General features: G+C 43.5%; 2 protein-coding genes across 2 annotated transcripts in view; one reads left to right on the forward strand and one right to left on the reverse strand.

Moving 5' to 3' along the window:
- Nucleotides 1-16,711, reverse strand: part of SQSTM1 (sequestosome 1) — an 86,599-nt gene that overhangs the window by 39,835 nt on the left and 30,053 nt on the right. The window lies entirely within an intron of this gene.
- Nucleotides 11,012-12,277, forward strand: LOC138440717 (small integral membrane protein 15-like). Its single transcript, XM_069590414.1, has one exon. The coding sequence runs from the start codon at nucleotides 11,998-12,000 to the stop codon at nucleotides 12,220-12,222; it is 225 nt and encodes a 74-aa protein (XP_069446515.1). The 5' UTR covers nucleotides 11,012-11,997; the 3' UTR covers nucleotides 12,223-12,277.

Here is a 16,711-nt window from a genome sequence, read left to right on the forward strand (position 1 = left end):
ATGATGGCTCAAGGAATTCAACCCATTCCAGCAGAGGGCAGCCCAGACCCCTACAGGTCCTTGGAGAATAGTCAGTGAGGGACTTATGCACCTCTAGGCTGGGCTAGCGGTGAAGGCAATGGCACCCCACTCCAGTACTCTTGCCTGGAAAATCCCATGGACGGAGGAGCCTGGTAGGTTGCAGTCCATGGGGTCTTGAAGAGTCGGACACGACTGAGCGACTTCTCTTTCACTTTTCACTTTCATGCATTGGAGAAGGAAATGGCAGCCCACTCCAGTGTTCTTGCCTGGAGAATCCCAGGGACAGGGGAGCCTGGTGGGCTGCCGTCTATGGGGTCGCATAGAGTCAGACACGACTGAAGCAACTTAGCAGCAGCAGCAGTCTGGGCTAGGGTCTGTGGCCCCTGTACAGCAGGAAGAAGTTTTACAAGAGATCTTTGCCCTTTAAAGTAAGAAGTAGATGGGCCCCAGGCCAAGCAGCTGGTGCTTGTCAGGCTGAACAAACAGGAGCATGTCTCTTGCTGACAGATCAAGAAAAAGTTAACAGCAAGAGCAGAGAGACACTAAGCTCCGCTACAGTGAAAACGAAGACGACCACATCTTTCATTCTTGAAGCCAGGGAGACCTCCCCACCTGCGCGTGCAGAGTTCAGAGAAGAGAGAAGTTCCTCGGGAGCCAAAGAGGGAAGGGGCACCACCCTGTGATATGTGTCACCAGCCTCCCAGAGGCCCTCACGCTGGGATCCATCCTGGTTAGAAGGCATCCGTGCACACCAGGGAGTGCCTTGAGTCAGACCAGTTATGGGCAATGAGCCTGGCGGCTGGCCAAAGGGTACAAAGAAAACTGACCCTATAAAAATGATTAAACCACCCCTCTGGTGCACTCCTCATGAGCAAGGACATCCACACTCTTCTCTGAGTATGTAGCTCTGCTTTGTTCTGTCCTAAACAAACCGCTTCTTGTATGCTCTCTCATGCATATGAGGTTCTAATAAACTCAGTGCTTGTTTTACAGCCTCAGTCTCTGTGTAAAATTCTTTTTTCAAAGGAGACAAGAACCAGGGCTCTACTTCTACCCACTAGTCCCTGGTGTTCTGGCAGTTAGGAGTCCTGGTTTTCACCCAGGTGGCCCAGGATCGAGCCTCTAATAGAGAACTATCTCACTTAAAGCCACCACACACTGTTGTCACCCCAATATCACCTTAACCCGTATAAATAAAGGGTAAAGAATCCCCCAGGGGGAATGACACAGGCTGGTACTTGAAACCTGAGACCTTTTGCTTCAGTGTTTGTGCCTGGACAAACCTCCTTGAAACAATAAAATATAAAGAAACTATAAGGGACTAAAAATAATTGTGTGTGCACGCACAGTTGGAACAAGTTATAAACAAGAACCCAGCTGCCAATCCTGAGGAGCCAGGGGCGAAACACAGCATTGCACATGCACCCTGCACATGGCACCACAAGAGGGTGGGCAGATGACCCAAGACACCTCCACTCTCACCGCTTATAAGGAGCCAGCGCGCTCCCCCACCTCAGGGAACAAGGGAAACAAGCTGCTACTTGTTTCTGCTCCCTCCTGCTGTAGCAGGCAGAGAAAGCAATGGCACCCCACTCCAGTACTCTTGCCTGGAAAATCCCATGGATGGAGGAGCCTGGTGGGCTGCAGTCCATAGGATCACAAAGAGTCGGACACGACTGAGCGACTTCACTTCCACTTTTCACTTTCATGCATTGGAGAAGGAAATAGCAACCCACTTCAGTGTTTTTGCCTGGAGAATCCCAGGGACGGTGGAGCCTGGTGGGCTGCTGTCTCTGGGATCGCACAGAGTCGGACACGACTGAAGCGACTTAGCAGCAGCTGTAGCAGGATTCCCAATAAAGTCTCGCCTGAATTTCTTGTCTGGCCTCTAGTCAATTTCTATTGATTAAGGGGTCCAAGAACCCTGGTTAGTAACAAAGTGTCTAAGGAAAGGACTGGGAGAAGGTGAGCCTTTTAGGACTGCCAAACTCTGTGTCGGAGACATCCTTAAGCATCTGGAGAAGCAGGACTCCTGCTTAAAGCCATGTTTTAAAAGGCATAAAGTATACTGAATTATAAAAAGACTACTAATGTGGAAACACAAATATCAAAATATAAAAACATACAAATGTGTGATATAGGGATTATATATTCCTGGATTCTTTATTAAACTCATTAAGTTATAAGACAGGCATTATAAATAAATGTCTCTGGATTAATAAATACCAGAGACATGAGGTGGTAGCATGAAGTTGCTGTTTCGAAGTGTCTGTAACACCTTCAGTGAGTATGCAAATCCCTGATTTCTCTGTGACAGTCACAGACACTGCTAATTCTGCTAGACTTTGCTGCCTCCATTCGTAATTGAAGGGAATTCCAAGTTTCAGTTAGATATTAGTGACAAGGAAGGATTTCCCCCTCATCTCAGCTCTTGGACCTCCCCAACTCTAGTTCTCTAACTACAGGTTAAGAAGCTCCACTGAAGAAGGATGGAAGGACTGGCCACCTACAAGGGCTATCCCAGCAACTCTCTAGGAAGGCAAAATGAGCTGGCAGCCGGCAAGTATTCCCAACACAAAATGGCATTTCTACACTGTAGGAAGCAAGAACAGTGGAGGAAGGGCCCACAGCCTGGGGTCCAGAGAGAAAGCGGACCTTTTCGGGTCTGCTGGGCTCCATCCTCCTTCTAGGTAGGGGCCAGAGCTGCTGTCTCCAGCACAGGCAGCTGAACCATCAGCAGGGTGACAAGCAGAATCCACCTGCTCGGAAGTGCCCAGAGGGGGTTTGAGTTGCAAGCAGGCCCTGTAGAACTCATAACTGCAGGAGCACAGACAGCAGTGGAAAACCGGCCCAGAGCCAACCACCAGTTTCTAAGGGAAAAGTCAGGAATCCAGAGGCTGCAATGAGGGACACGTTAAAGGCCTGCCAGGGACACCAGGGCCTGGTTTACGACCCCACCCCAGTAGTGGATAGAATGAATTAACGCGTGCAAGACAATGAATTAAGGGACAGTAGACTTTCCTTCACTGTGATGTCACCACCTTAGGCTTCTTTCTTCCCATGACTGTGTCACCTTTAGCCCCCTCTAATGGTAGTATCAGCTTTCATTTGGGATACCCCTTCTTCCCCTCAGCACACAATCTTAGCAAGACAGTCAGCCATGGTGCTGACCCATTCTCAGCCCAGGGGCGGGTGTGTGTCCCTGAGCAGATGTGTGACACAGAGAACTCTCTCCTGGGATTCTGAGGGGGCACTCAGGAGAAGGTACAAAAAGGCAGCCCAGTCGGGGGGGTGAGAGGCGGTCTGGAAAGACTACCCTCACCCTCCACTGCCTGCACCCCAATAGCTGCCCAACCCCAGCCACCAGTTCCGGTGTGTGACCCCCCCAAAGCTTGCTTACCCTTGTCCCTTCCCCCTCTTCATCACTTCAGACCTCACATTCCCAAGGTCAACCACCATACTTCTCCCCAACCCTGTCCTGGACATTCCCATTTCTGACAGAGGCCCTGCATCTACCAGATGTTAGTACAGAATTCTGTCTCCTTCCCAGCCCCCCTATTCCTGCTGCTGCTGCTGCTGCTGCTAAGTCGCTTCAGTCGTGTCCGACTCTGTATGACCCTATAGATGGCAGCCCACCAGGCTCCCCCGTCCCTGGGATTCTCCAGGCAAGAACACTGGGTTGGGTTGCCATTTCCTTCTCCAATGCATGAAAGTGAAAAGTGAAAGTGAAGTCGCTCAGTCGTGTCTGACTCTTAGCGACCCCATGGACTGCAGCCTACCAGGCTCCTCCGTCCATGGGATTTTCCAGGCAAGAGTACTGGAGTGGGGGCCACCACCTTCTCCGCCTATTCCTGCTACTCCTCACCAAAGCCAGAGGGGAAGGGGACCCAGGATAAACTTCCCAAATGTACAGCACCGACAGACCATCTCCTTAACTTTTACTATTTAATAATTTTCCTTAAACCAATTCACTTTTAAACTTACACATTTAGAAACAATTTTAAACCCTTCATACCGTAGTCCAAGTGAAAAACTGTTATCCCTGCCATAAATAAAAAATGCCTGTGAAAACCCGAGAACACAAAACAAGACGGTTTATTCCAGAAAGCTCAGACAAGCCCAGTTTCAGTGAACAAAGCTCACTGGCAAACAGAGAGCAGCGCCACCGTGCCAGCGCTGGAGTCTAGTCTGCAGGAAAGCTGAGGCCATTTAATCAGGATCAAGCCCTGTCTCAGTCCCTGGCCCTGCCTCACCTGCTCCTAGAAAAACTACCTCTGCAGAGGGAAATACCCAGAAACTAGAACACTCCAAGCCTTCTATCCTGCTGCCTGGGACGGATGAGGAAGACAAACTCCCAACATCTCCCAGTCTGAACTCATCCCCCGCCAAAGAGGCCTCTCCCACCAGCTCCTCCACCCCCAAAAAGTCCTGACAGGCAATGCTGGGTGCTGGGGACCAGGACTCCTAGAAATGGTGCCCAAGCAGAGAAATGGCAGGGCCCTCCTCCAGCGCTTGCCCAGAGCCTGAGGACAAATCCCTTTCTTGCCTGTAACCCCACCTGATTCCACAAAGGGGTGGGAAAGCCTGCAATTCGTACAAGTATGAATGTGTAAGCGCCCTGTGGTCAGGGAGACGAGGTGCTGGGCCCATCCCCCATTACTTGGCAGTTCCTCCTGGCTCCTGCCCACCTGCTCATGGCACCTGGGAGGCCAGCCCCACTCTGGACTAGTGACTGAGCCCAACACCCTTCTCCACCCATATACATTGGCACTTTTACTCTTGAAAACACCCCACTTGCCTTTCACGGAGCAGGAGTGACTCCTGGTCCTCAGCAAGCGTTTATCCAGTAGACTAGAGAAAATAATCCCCAAGGGGAGTGGGCGTCGGTGCAGCCAGCTGATACCGCACCTTATCCTAGCTGGTGACAAAGCCAGATCCAGCCACATCGCTCCCCATCCTGGGGTAGGAGACAGATGGACCCTGGTGGACAGGCACTTCAAAATAAAGATAATGGCAGGGGCAAGGAGGAACTGAGTCCTGCCCGGATTGAAAAAGAGACCACATATTTCTCATTCTTGAGGCCAAGGAGACCTCCCAAACTACACACGGGCACAATGGTTCCTCAGGGATCGGAGCAGGGAGGGGGCACCAGATTATAGTATGTTCTGTCAACGTCCAGACCCTTGTGCTAGAATCCATCATGGTTGAAAGATGAATGCACACACAGGGGAGGGCCCTGAGTCAGATCAAATATGGATTCAGACAAAGCAAAATGACGGGCCAGAGGAAACCCAGAAGAACTGCCCCCATATAAGTAATTTAAACTACCTCCAAAATACATGACTCCTTCCTGGGCCTGTGTCTATCCACATGTACTTTTTTCCTCCTAATAAACGCATTACTTGTTTCACTACTTTCCATCTCTTTGCTGAATTCCTTCTCCAAAGCAGAGAAAGAGCCAGGGCCCTGCCTCTAGCAACTAATCCCTGGTGGTCTTGGATAGGACTTAGCTCTTTCATCAATATGGCCCAGGGTCAGTCCATACTCTGGGGAACTGATATCCTATTTCAAGCCACTGCTGGCCACAGCCACCCCAGAACTACCTGAGATCACTCCCATTGTTACTGATCAGGGTTCTTGGTCTTCCTTGATGAACAGAAATTGACAAGAGGCCAGACAAGAAATTCAGGCGATGCTTTATCTCAACAGCAGGGTGTTAGCTAAAACAAGTAACAGATCCCCTTGCTTGCTCCCCAACAGGAGGCAAGCTGGTTCCTTTCATGGGTTGAGGGTAGGGGTATGTCCAGAGCTTGGGCAGGAGGGGTGGCTTAGGTGGTCTGCCCACCCTGTTCATTGGGTTGACTGCAGCAGGCATTCACAGTATCCTGCTTTTGCTTCTGAAACCTTGGTTTTGCTTCTGAAACCTTGGCTTTCCTCCCTGTTTTGCTCCTGGCTCTTCAGAAGCTGCAGTTGGGTTTTTTATCTTATTGTATCTTATTGTCCATAATTTGCCCCAACTGTGCATATATGCAGTTACTTTTAGTCCCTTATAATTTCTCTGCATTTTGTTGCTGAAGAAGATGTTTGTCCAGGTGCAAGCACTGCGGCAATGGGTCCCAGGTCCAGGAGACTCTACACCCTTATTCCTAAGGTAAAGGGATGAAGGTATCCTCTGAAACTTCTTCCTGATAAATAGGGGCCACAGACCCTCGCCTACCTGAGAGGTATATAAGTCCATCACTGACTGTTCCAAGGACCTATAGGGACCTGGGCCACTTTCCACTGCTTTGGTTTAAATTCCTTGAACCATCATGAGCCTAACTTGAAATTGCTGGAGCCTAGAAGACATAAACTTAACCAAAAGCTTAAGCAAACAAGGGCAAAAAGAACAAAGGGCTTAGAAAGGGAAGAAATCAGTTAACATTGGGAGAGCTTCCTTAACTGTTGACTAGAGACGGGAGGCAATATCATCCTTGCCAAAATTACAATGCTATTCTGCTTGGGTTTATATTTTTGTCAATCTCAGGGTTAAAGGTGGACATGTTTCCATTTTTAGAATGGAAGGTCTGGAACTATTGGTCCAGGTCTCCTTCTTGAACCAGAAAGTCTTAGTCACAGATTTACCACAGTAGGGAAGACAACAGAGCATTAGACAAAGTACAGCATGAAACAGTGTGCCTGGAGAGAGAAGGCTCATGAGAGAATAAAAACGTCCCTCCATAAAGTTTTTTTTAACTTTTTAAATTAACTTTTTAACTTTTTAAATTGGAGGGTAATTGCTTTGCAATGCTGTGCTAGGTCTCTACTGTACAACAGTGTGTATCAGCTGTAAGTATACATACATCACTTCCCTCTCAAGTCTCCCTCCTACTCCACCCCCCAGAAAGTTTTCCAAGAGAACAAAGCAGAGTTTTCAATTTCCCTTCCCATACTAAATACAAGGATTGTTGGTTAACTGTATCTGCTTTGGGTTTTGAACTGCTTCTATGAGACATAAAATCTCAGCCCCATATTTTACAGGGGAATTTTTTGCATTTAAAAAAATGCAATTTTTTCCCCGGATAGCTGCATAAACGTAAAACAACAAAACCTGTGTATGTATTTATAATGTTTCCTTCCCCTAAAGTTAAGGTTCAGTTAGGGCTATCGGTTCAGCCCTCTGGGCCAAAGTGTTGGATAGCAAAGGTTTGCTTCTACAACACTAGGAGTATTCACAATACATACTCTGCTCTCCTGGCTCCATCTTTAATGAAACTGATGCCATCAACAAACCATTCTTCCTCAGACTTCTCTGTGGCCTGCTCTGTTAGAGCAGGCCTACAGCCATAAACCTGGTCAAGGGTTTTGAGGGAGGAATATGTTAGTTTGGGGCTGTCAGCAACCCAGTATAGCTGGGTTGAAGGTGTGGCCAGTTTTGAAGGTTACCTCTGGGGAGTCAAGGCTGGTATTCAATAAGGTAGCCTCCAGTTAGCCATTGGTGGCCTTTAATCATCAGGGCTCCTTTTATTGACAAGGAGCCTGGACTTCCAGTGTCTGTCCAAAGGTAAGCGTGTTAGCTTCTCCCACAATAAAGCAGTGGCAGCTACTGCCCAGAGGGAGCCAGGCCAACCTCAGGCCATGGAATCTAGTTGTTTGGAAAAACAGCCTATAGGCTAAGGAACTGCTCCCAGCTTCTGTATAAGGACCCCAATTCAGCCATGTACAAGATGAATGTCTTCTTTAAATGGGGCGGTGCGCTCACCCCTTCTTATAAGAACACAAGGATCACAACTAACTGCTGAATAACCACTGACCAAAACAACACCAGAACATACCAAAAAAGATACCCTACCTCCAAAGATAAAGCAAAAGCCACAATGAAACAGCAGGAGAGGCATAATCACAGTAAAATCAAATCTCATACCCACCAGGAGGGCAACCCACAATCTCAAAGCAATTGTACCTCAGAAGTTCTCCCATTGGAATGAAAGTTTTAAACACCACATCAGGCTTCCCAGCCAGTTGGGGGTGGGGGGGTGTGGTGTCTGTCAATGGGAAGAGGAGTCCCTAGAGAATCTGGCTTTGACATTCAGTGGGATTTGATTGAAGGACTTCCACAGGACTGGAGAAAACAGAAACTTCACTCTTGGAGGGCACACGTACAGTCTCAGGCACATCGGGAACTAAGGGAAAAAGGTAGTGACCACATAAGAGAATGGGCCAGTCCTACCTGCGAGTATTGGAGAGTCTCTTGCAGAGACAAGGGGTAGCTGTGGCTCACTGTGGGGACAGATACACTGGCAGCAGCAGTTCTGGGAAGTACTAGTTGGCATGAACCCTCCAGGAGGCCACCATTTGCCCACAAAACAGCCTGAGGGCTCCAGTACTGCACTGCCTCAGGCCAAACCAATAGGAAGGGAACACAGCCCCACCCATCAGCAGACAGAGATTAAAGTTTTATGGAGCACAGCCCTGCCAACCAATACAGAGATTAAAGTTTTATGGAGCACAGCCCTGCCAACCAATGTGATAAGACATAGCCCTACCATCAGTCCACCCCACCTGGGAGCTTGCACAAACCTCTTTCATAGCCTCATCCATCAGAGATCAGACAGCAGATGGAAGAACCTCAGTTCTGCAGTCTGCAGGAGGGAAACCACAATCACAGAAAGTAAGACAAAATGAAATGGCAGAGGAATACGTCCCGGATGAAGGAAAAAGATAAAACCCCAGAAAAACAACTAAGTGAAGCAGAGTTAAGCAATCTTCCAGAAAAAGAATTCAGAATAATGATAGTGAAAAAGACTCAAGATCTCAGAAAAAGGACAGAGCTAAGAATTGAGAACGTGTAAGAAATGTTTAACGAAGACCTAGAAGAATTAAAGAACAAACAAAGATGAACACTACAATAACTGAAATGAAAAATACACTAGAGGGAATTAATAGCAAAATAACTGAGGCAGAAGAACAGATAAGTAACCTGGAAGGTAGCGGGTAGAAATCACAGCCACAGAACAGAATATAGAAAAAAGAATGGAAAGAAACGAAGAGTCTAAGAGACCTCTTGGGCAACATTAAACACACCAACATTCGCATTATAGGAATCCCAGAAAGAGAAGAGAGAGAGAGAAGAGACCTGGGAAATTATTTGAAGAAATAATAGCTGAAAACTTCCCTAACATGGGAAAGGAAACAGTCAGCCAAGTCCAGGAAGTGCAGAAAGTCACAGGCAGGATAAACCCAAGGAGGAACATGCTGAGACATGTAGCAACCAAATAGAAAAAAAATAATAAAGAAAAGAAAAAATATTAAAAGCAATAAGGGAAAAATTAACAAATAACATACAAGGGAACTCCCATAAGGTTATCATCAGGTTTTCAGCAGAAATTTTGTAGGCCAGAAAGGACTGGCATGATATATTTAAAATGATGAAAGTGAAGAACCTACAACTAAGAATACTCCACCAAGCAAGGCCCTCATTCAGATTTGACAGGGAAATTATATTTTTACAGCCAAACAAAGGCCAAGAGAATTCAGCACCACCAGACCAGCTTTGCAATAAATGCTAAAGAAACTTCTCAAGGTGGGAAAGAGACCAGTAACTTAAAATAACCTTGTACATATACAGACTGCTATATCAAACCATCATGGGAACAGCTAACCCCAAAACTACAAGAGATACACATACAAAAAAGAAAAAAACAAACAAAACATTAAAGATGGCCATCAAACCACAAAAGAACGAAAGAGGAAAGGACTAAAAAAGACCTATAAAAAAACACAAAATAATTAAGAAAATGGCAATAGGAACATACGTATCAATAATTACCTTAAATGTAAATGGATTAAATGCATGAGACAAAAGACACAGACTGGCTGAACAGATACAAAAACAACACCCATATATATGCTGTCTACAAGAGACCAATTTCAGACCTAGGGACACATACAGATTAGAAGTGATGAGATGGAAGAAGGTATTCCATGCAAATGGAAATCAAAACAAAGGTGGAATAACAATATTCATTTCAGATAAAATAGACTTTAAAATAAAGACTGTTACAGAAGACAAGGATGCTACATAATGATCAAGAGGTCAATCCAAGAAGATAAAACAATTTTAAGTACCTATGAACCCAACACAAGAGTACCTCAATATATAAGGCAAATACTAATCACCATTAAGGGAGAAATTGACAGTAACACAATAATAGTGGGAGACTTTAGCACACCACTTTCATCAATGGACATATCATCCAGACAGAAAAATCAATAAGGAAACATAGGCCTTCCTTAAATCAGATCAGATGGACTTGATATTTATAAAGCATTCCATCCAAAAGCAGCAGAAGACACATTCTTCTTGCGTATACACTGAACATTCTCCAGGACTGACCACATGTTGGGCCACAAAGTGAGCCTCAATAAATTTAAGAAAACTGAAATATCAATTCTCTTTTTTTGACCACAACACTATGAGATTAGAAATAGAAGTAGATTACAAGACAAAAACTGTAAAAAACACAAACAGTGGAGTTTAGTGGAGGCTAAACAATATGGTACTGAACAACTAATAGGTCCCTGAAGAAATCATAGAGGAAATAAAAAAATACCTAGAGGCAAGCAAAAATGGAAGCACAATGACCCAAAATCTATGGGATGACTCTCCACATGTCACATGACATCACCAAAAACAAACTAAAAAAAAAACCAGAAAACCAATCAAGCAAACAAAACCTATGGGATACAGCAAGAGCAGTTGAAAGAGGGAAGGTTATAGCAATGCAATCTTCAGAAAACAAGAAAAAAATGTCAAATAGACGACCTAAACTTATACCTAAAGCAACTAGAGAAATAACAAATAAAACCTAAAGTTAGCAGAAGGAAGAAATCATAGATAGGAGCAGAAATAAAATGAAATAGAGATGAAGCAAACAACAGAAAAGATCAATGAAATAACAGCTAGTTCTTTGAAAAAATAAACAAAATTTATAAACCTTTAGCCAGATTCATCAAGAAAAAAGGGAGAGAGCTTCAAACAATAAAATTTTGAAAAAAGAGAAGTTACAACTGACTCTACAGGAATACAAAGGGTTATAAGAGGCTAGGACAAGTAACTGTATGCCAATAAAATGGACAACCTGGAAGAACTTGACACAATTCTCAGAAAGGCATAGTCTCCCAAGACAGAGCCAGGAAGAGACAGAAAATATGAACAGACCAATCACAAGCATTGAAATTGAAACCATGATGAAAAACTCTCACCAAACCAGGGCCCGACGGCTGTGAAGGCAAAGTCTATTAAACATTTAGAGTTATCACCTATCCTACAACTGTTCCAAAAAATCGCAGAGGAAAGAAAACTCCAGAACTTAGACTATGAGGCCACCATTACCCTTATGCCAAAACTAGACCAAGAGGTGAGTCGGGAGTGGGGGTCCGAAGCCACCATGCCCCCCAGATGTAGGGGGGCGGGTGGAGGCCGGCGCGGCTGTTTCGCCCCGGTGCTCAGCGGAGATGGCCAGGGCGCGGCGCCGGCAGCCCAGGGTGCGGTGGGGACGACCGCTGGTTCCCGGGACCGCCGGCTGTTGGAGCCCCGCAGCCAGCCGGTGCTGCAGGGTCAGGGAAGCGAGGCCGCAGTGGTGCCGGGGAGGAAGGAAGAAAGAGCGAGGGGAACACACAAGGAAGGGAAAGTGCGGCTGGCTGTGAGGCGCCCTCAGCTTCAGGTGCCATGCGGGTCTGGTCCGAAGATCAAGTCTGGTCAATTCTTTTCGGAAGGAAGAAGAAGAATATTTATTCCTTGGTGTGGAGGGCGCTTGCACTCGGGGTCCAAAATTGAGGTGCATGGGAGTATATAGAATTCAAGCCTTCTCTCAGAACTGTATTGGTAAAGTTAGAGAAAAAGACAGCCAACCAAAGGTCATCTGAAATTGTGACTGGCTGCTAATCCCAGGACGAAATTAGAGATCACTACTCAAGCATAAGGCCCCCACAGAGATGTTTCATTTAAAGGCTCGGGCTGAGTATGTTGTGGAATGGGCTGCAAAGGACCCATATGGCTTCCTTACAAGAGTTATTTTGGCTCTGACTCCACTGTTTCTAGCAAGTGCTGTGCGGTCTTGGAAATTGGCCAGGATGATTGAGGCCAGGGAAAAGGAGCAAAAGAAGAAACAAAAACGTCAAGAAAATATTGCAAAAACTAAACGACTGAAAAAGGACTGAAGGAATGTACAGGCTGTGTGTCCAGAGGAAAACTGTTTGGAAAATTATGCATCTTTGAAAGGACCCATTAAGGTTTCCCTTTTTGGATCTTATGATGGTATTACTAAACGAAGTAATATGAGTGCTTCTGAGTATATGGAGGAATCATCTTAGTTTTCACCTGCACTGTAGCAGCTTCTTGGCTTCTGTATAGAAGTCTGTGACAGTTACTGTAATTGACATTTATTACGCTACAAGTTCTTATAACTGACTTTCATTTGCCTTTTTGCAGCTTTTGTGTAAACACTAAAATGAAAACATCCTGTGGAGAAAAGTGGCTTTAGATTATGAACTCTATTCAAATAATGACTTCAAATGGGGTCCTGTTCTGGACAAAGGAGATTAAGAATGTAAAAATCAGAATTGTTCTGAGCAGAAAAGCGTGGTGTGGCTTAAAAGATACATGGTGTGTTACATCTCATCATTATTACTTATTTCTTGGAATAAAATCATTTCTGGTTTCCTCAAAGCAAAATATTATTCAATGAGTGCTTCTATTTTCTGTATTTTTCTCATTTTTGCTTTTGAGATACTGGTAATTACCAGATATTCTGCATTTTAAAAAATCTAATTTTATAAAGAATTATGTAGAATACCACCTACTGGATATAATAATTTTTGTACTTATGAACATTGCCATTTTCTTAGAGATTACTTGAGTAGAGTAATACTATGATTTAAAGCTAAGAGGAAAAATGCCAAGGCTTGTAGTACCTTGGAACCAGTTTATTCTCACTTGTGCTAAGCAGAAATGTGAAGTAGTTAAAATGTCTTATCAGATAATTTGCCGATTATACAGATACCACTTTTGTTTTTTATTCCATTATTTAATTCATGTGGTAGTGATGTCCTTTACTTTTTGATCAGACAGGTTCACAATGAAAATTAAAATTTCAAATTTCTTTTAAGGAACTTTTAAAGAGTTACAGTTATGTCATATGTCATAAACGGTAAAGTCTTAACATTTGGAAAAATTTTGTTTACACTGTATTAATTGGGTGAAAAAGGTGTAAATTATGTCAAAATGAGAATGTTATAATTAGAAATAAGGAGGTAAAGGAGATTTCCTTTGGTTAAATAGTATAATTGAAACTTTTTACTCTTTAACATGGCTTTTTTAAATGCATGGTTGATAATTGTATTTGTTGTCAATAACTAATGGCTTATTAATGTTTTCCTCACCTCTAATTAAGAATTTTAAATTGCAAAAAATTGTCCAATAATTTTAATTTTAAAATGAAACTAAATATTGAAATAGTTTGATAGTTAAAAAAAACAAACCTAGACCAAGATATCACCAAAAAAAAAAAAAAAACAGAAAATTACAGGCCAATATCACTGATGAACATAGACGCAAAAATCCTCAACAAAATACTAGCAATAGGAATCCAAAAATTCATTAAAAAGGATCATACACCATGATCATGTGGGATTTATCCTAGGGATGCATGGATTTCTCAGTATCTGCAGATCAATCAGTGTGATATACCACATCAACAAACTGAAGAATTAAAACCCGTAATAATCTCAACTGAGGCAGAAAAAGCTTTGACAAAATTCAACACCTATTTATAAGGAAAAGTCTCCAGAAAGAGGGCACAGAGGGAAAATATCTCAGTATAATAAAGGCCACGTATGACAAACCTACAGCTAACATCATGCTCAACAGTGAAAAGCTGAGAGCATTTCCTCTAAGCTCAGGAACAAGACAAAGATTTCCACTCTCACCACTTTCATTCAACATAGTTTTGGAAGCCCTAGCTATGGCAATCAGAAAAGAAAAAGAAATAAAATGAATCCAAATTGGAAAGGAAGTTAAACTGTCACTATTTGCATGATACTTATACATAGAAAATCCTAACGATACTACCAGAAAACTATTAGAACTCATCAATGAATTTGGCAAAGTTATAGATTACAAAATTAATACACAGAAATCTATTGTTTTTCTATATACTAGCAATGAAAGATTAGAAAGAGAAATTAAAGAAACAATCCCATTTACCAACACATCACAAAGAATATAGTACCTAAGAATAAACCTGCTGAAGGAGACAGAAGACCTGACTTCGAAAACTATACGACACTAGTGAAGCAAACTGAAGACGACACAAATAAATGGGGAGATGCACCGTGTTCTTGGACTGGAAGAGTCAACATTGTCCAAATGACCGCACTCCCAAGGCAATCTATGGATTCAATGCAATTCCTTTCAAATTACCTACAGCATTTTTCACAGAACTAGAATTAAAAAAAAAATTCTTAAATTTGGTATGGAGACACAAAAGACCCCGAAGAACCAAAGCAACCTCGAAAGAAAAACAGAGCTGGAGGAATCAGGCTCCCTGACTTCAGACTATACTACAAAGCTGTAGTCATCAAAATAGTGTGATACTGGAACCAAAAGAGAAATATAGATCAATGGAACAAGATAGGAAGCCCAGAAATAAACCCACACACCTATGGTCAATCGATCTGTGACACTGGGTACAAGATTGTACAATTATGGAAAGACAGTTTCTTCAATAACTGGTACTCGGAAACTGGACAGCTACGTGTAAAAAAATTAAATTACAATATTCGAAGTTCAAAATGAGACTAAAGACCTAAATGTGAGACCAGACACTATAAAACTCTTAGACGAAAACACAGGCAGAACACTCTCTGACATAAATTGCAGCAATATCTTTTTTGATCTGCCTCCCAGAGTAATGGAAATTAAAAAATAACAATAAACACATGGGACATAATTAAACTCAAAAGCTTTTTCACACCAAAGGAAACCATCAGTTCAGTTCAGTTCAGTCGCTCAGTTGTGTCTGACTCTTTGCGACCCCATGAATCGCAGCATGCCAGGCCTCCCTGTCCATCACCAACTCCCGGGGTTCACTCAGACTCACGTCCATCGAGTCAGTGATGCAAGGAAACCATAAACCAAATGAAAAGACAACCCACAGAATGAGAGAAAACGTTTGCAAGTGATGTGGCTGACAAAGAACTAGTCTCCAAAATTTACAAACAGCTCATGCAGCTCAATATCATCAAAACAAACAACTCAGTCAAAAAATAGGCAGAAGATCTAATAGACATTTCTCCAGAGAAGACATACAGATGGCCAGGAAGCACATGAAAAGATGTTCAACATCACTAATTATTATAGAAATGCAGAAAAAAACGACATTGAGATATCACCTCACAGCAGTGAATATGGTTATTGTCAAAAAATCCACAAATAAATGCTGGAGAGGGTGTGGAGGGAAGGGAATTCTCCTACACCACTGATGGGAATGTAAATTGGTACAGCCACTATGGAGAAAACTATGGAGGTTCCTTAAAAAACTAAACATAGAGCTACCATATCATCCGGCAATCCCATTCCTGGGCATATATCCAGCAACAAAAACCCAGCACAGCCAAAAATAAAAATAAATAAATATTTAAAAAGAATGAAATAATGCTATTTGCAGCAACATGGGTTGACCTAAAGTCTACCATACTGAGTGAAGTAAGTTAGAAAAGTGAAGTATCATATGATATTGCTTATATGTGGAATCTAAAAAAAAAAATTATACAAATGAACTTATTTACAAACAGACTCATAGAGAAGAAACTAGGGTGGGGAAGAGGGGGAGAAGGGATAGTTAGGGAGTTTAGGAATGACATGTACACACTGCTACATTTTAAATGGTTCACCAATAAGGACCTACTGTATAACACACAGAACTCTGCTCGATATTATCAGTTCAGTTCAGTCGCTCAGTCGTGTCCGACTCTTTGAGACCCCATGAACCACAGCACGCCAAGCCTCCCTGTCCATCACCATCTCCCAGAGATCACTCAGACTCACGTCCATCGAGTCAGTGATGCCATCCAGCCATCTCATCCTCGGTGGCCCCCTTCTCCTCCTGCCCTCAATCCCTCCCAGCATCAGAGTCTTTTCCAATGAGTCAACTCTTCACATGAGGTGGCCAAAGTACTGGAGCTTCAGCTATAGTATCATTCCTTCCAAAGAAATCCTAGGGCTGATCTCCTTCAGAATGGACTGGTTGGATCTCCTTGCAGTCCAAGGGACTCTCAAGAGTCTTCTCCAACACCACAGTTCAGAAGCATCAATTCTTTGGCGCTCAGCATTCTTCACAGTCCAACTCTCACATCCATACATGACCACAGGAAGAACGATAGCCTTGACTAGACGGACCTTAGTTGGCACAGTAATGTCTCTGCTTTTGAATATGCTATCGAGGTTGGTCATAACTTTCCTTCCAAGGAGTAAGCGTCTTTTAATTTCATGACTGCAGTCACCACCTGCAGTGATTTTGGAGCCCCAAAAAATAAAGTCTGACACTGTTTCCACTGTTTCTCCATCTATTTCCCATGACGTGATGGGACCAGATGCCATGATCTTAGTTTTCTGAATGTTGAGCTTTAGGCCAACTTTTTCACTCTCCAC

The sequence above is a fragment of the Ovis canadensis genome, chromosome 5, assembly GCF_042477335.2.
Source record: "Ovis canadensis isolate MfBH-ARS-UI-01 breed Bighorn chromosome 5, ARS-UI_OviCan_v2, whole genome shotgun sequence".
NCBI lineage: Eukaryota > Metazoa > Chordata > Mammalia > Artiodactyla > Bovidae > Ovis > Ovis canadensis.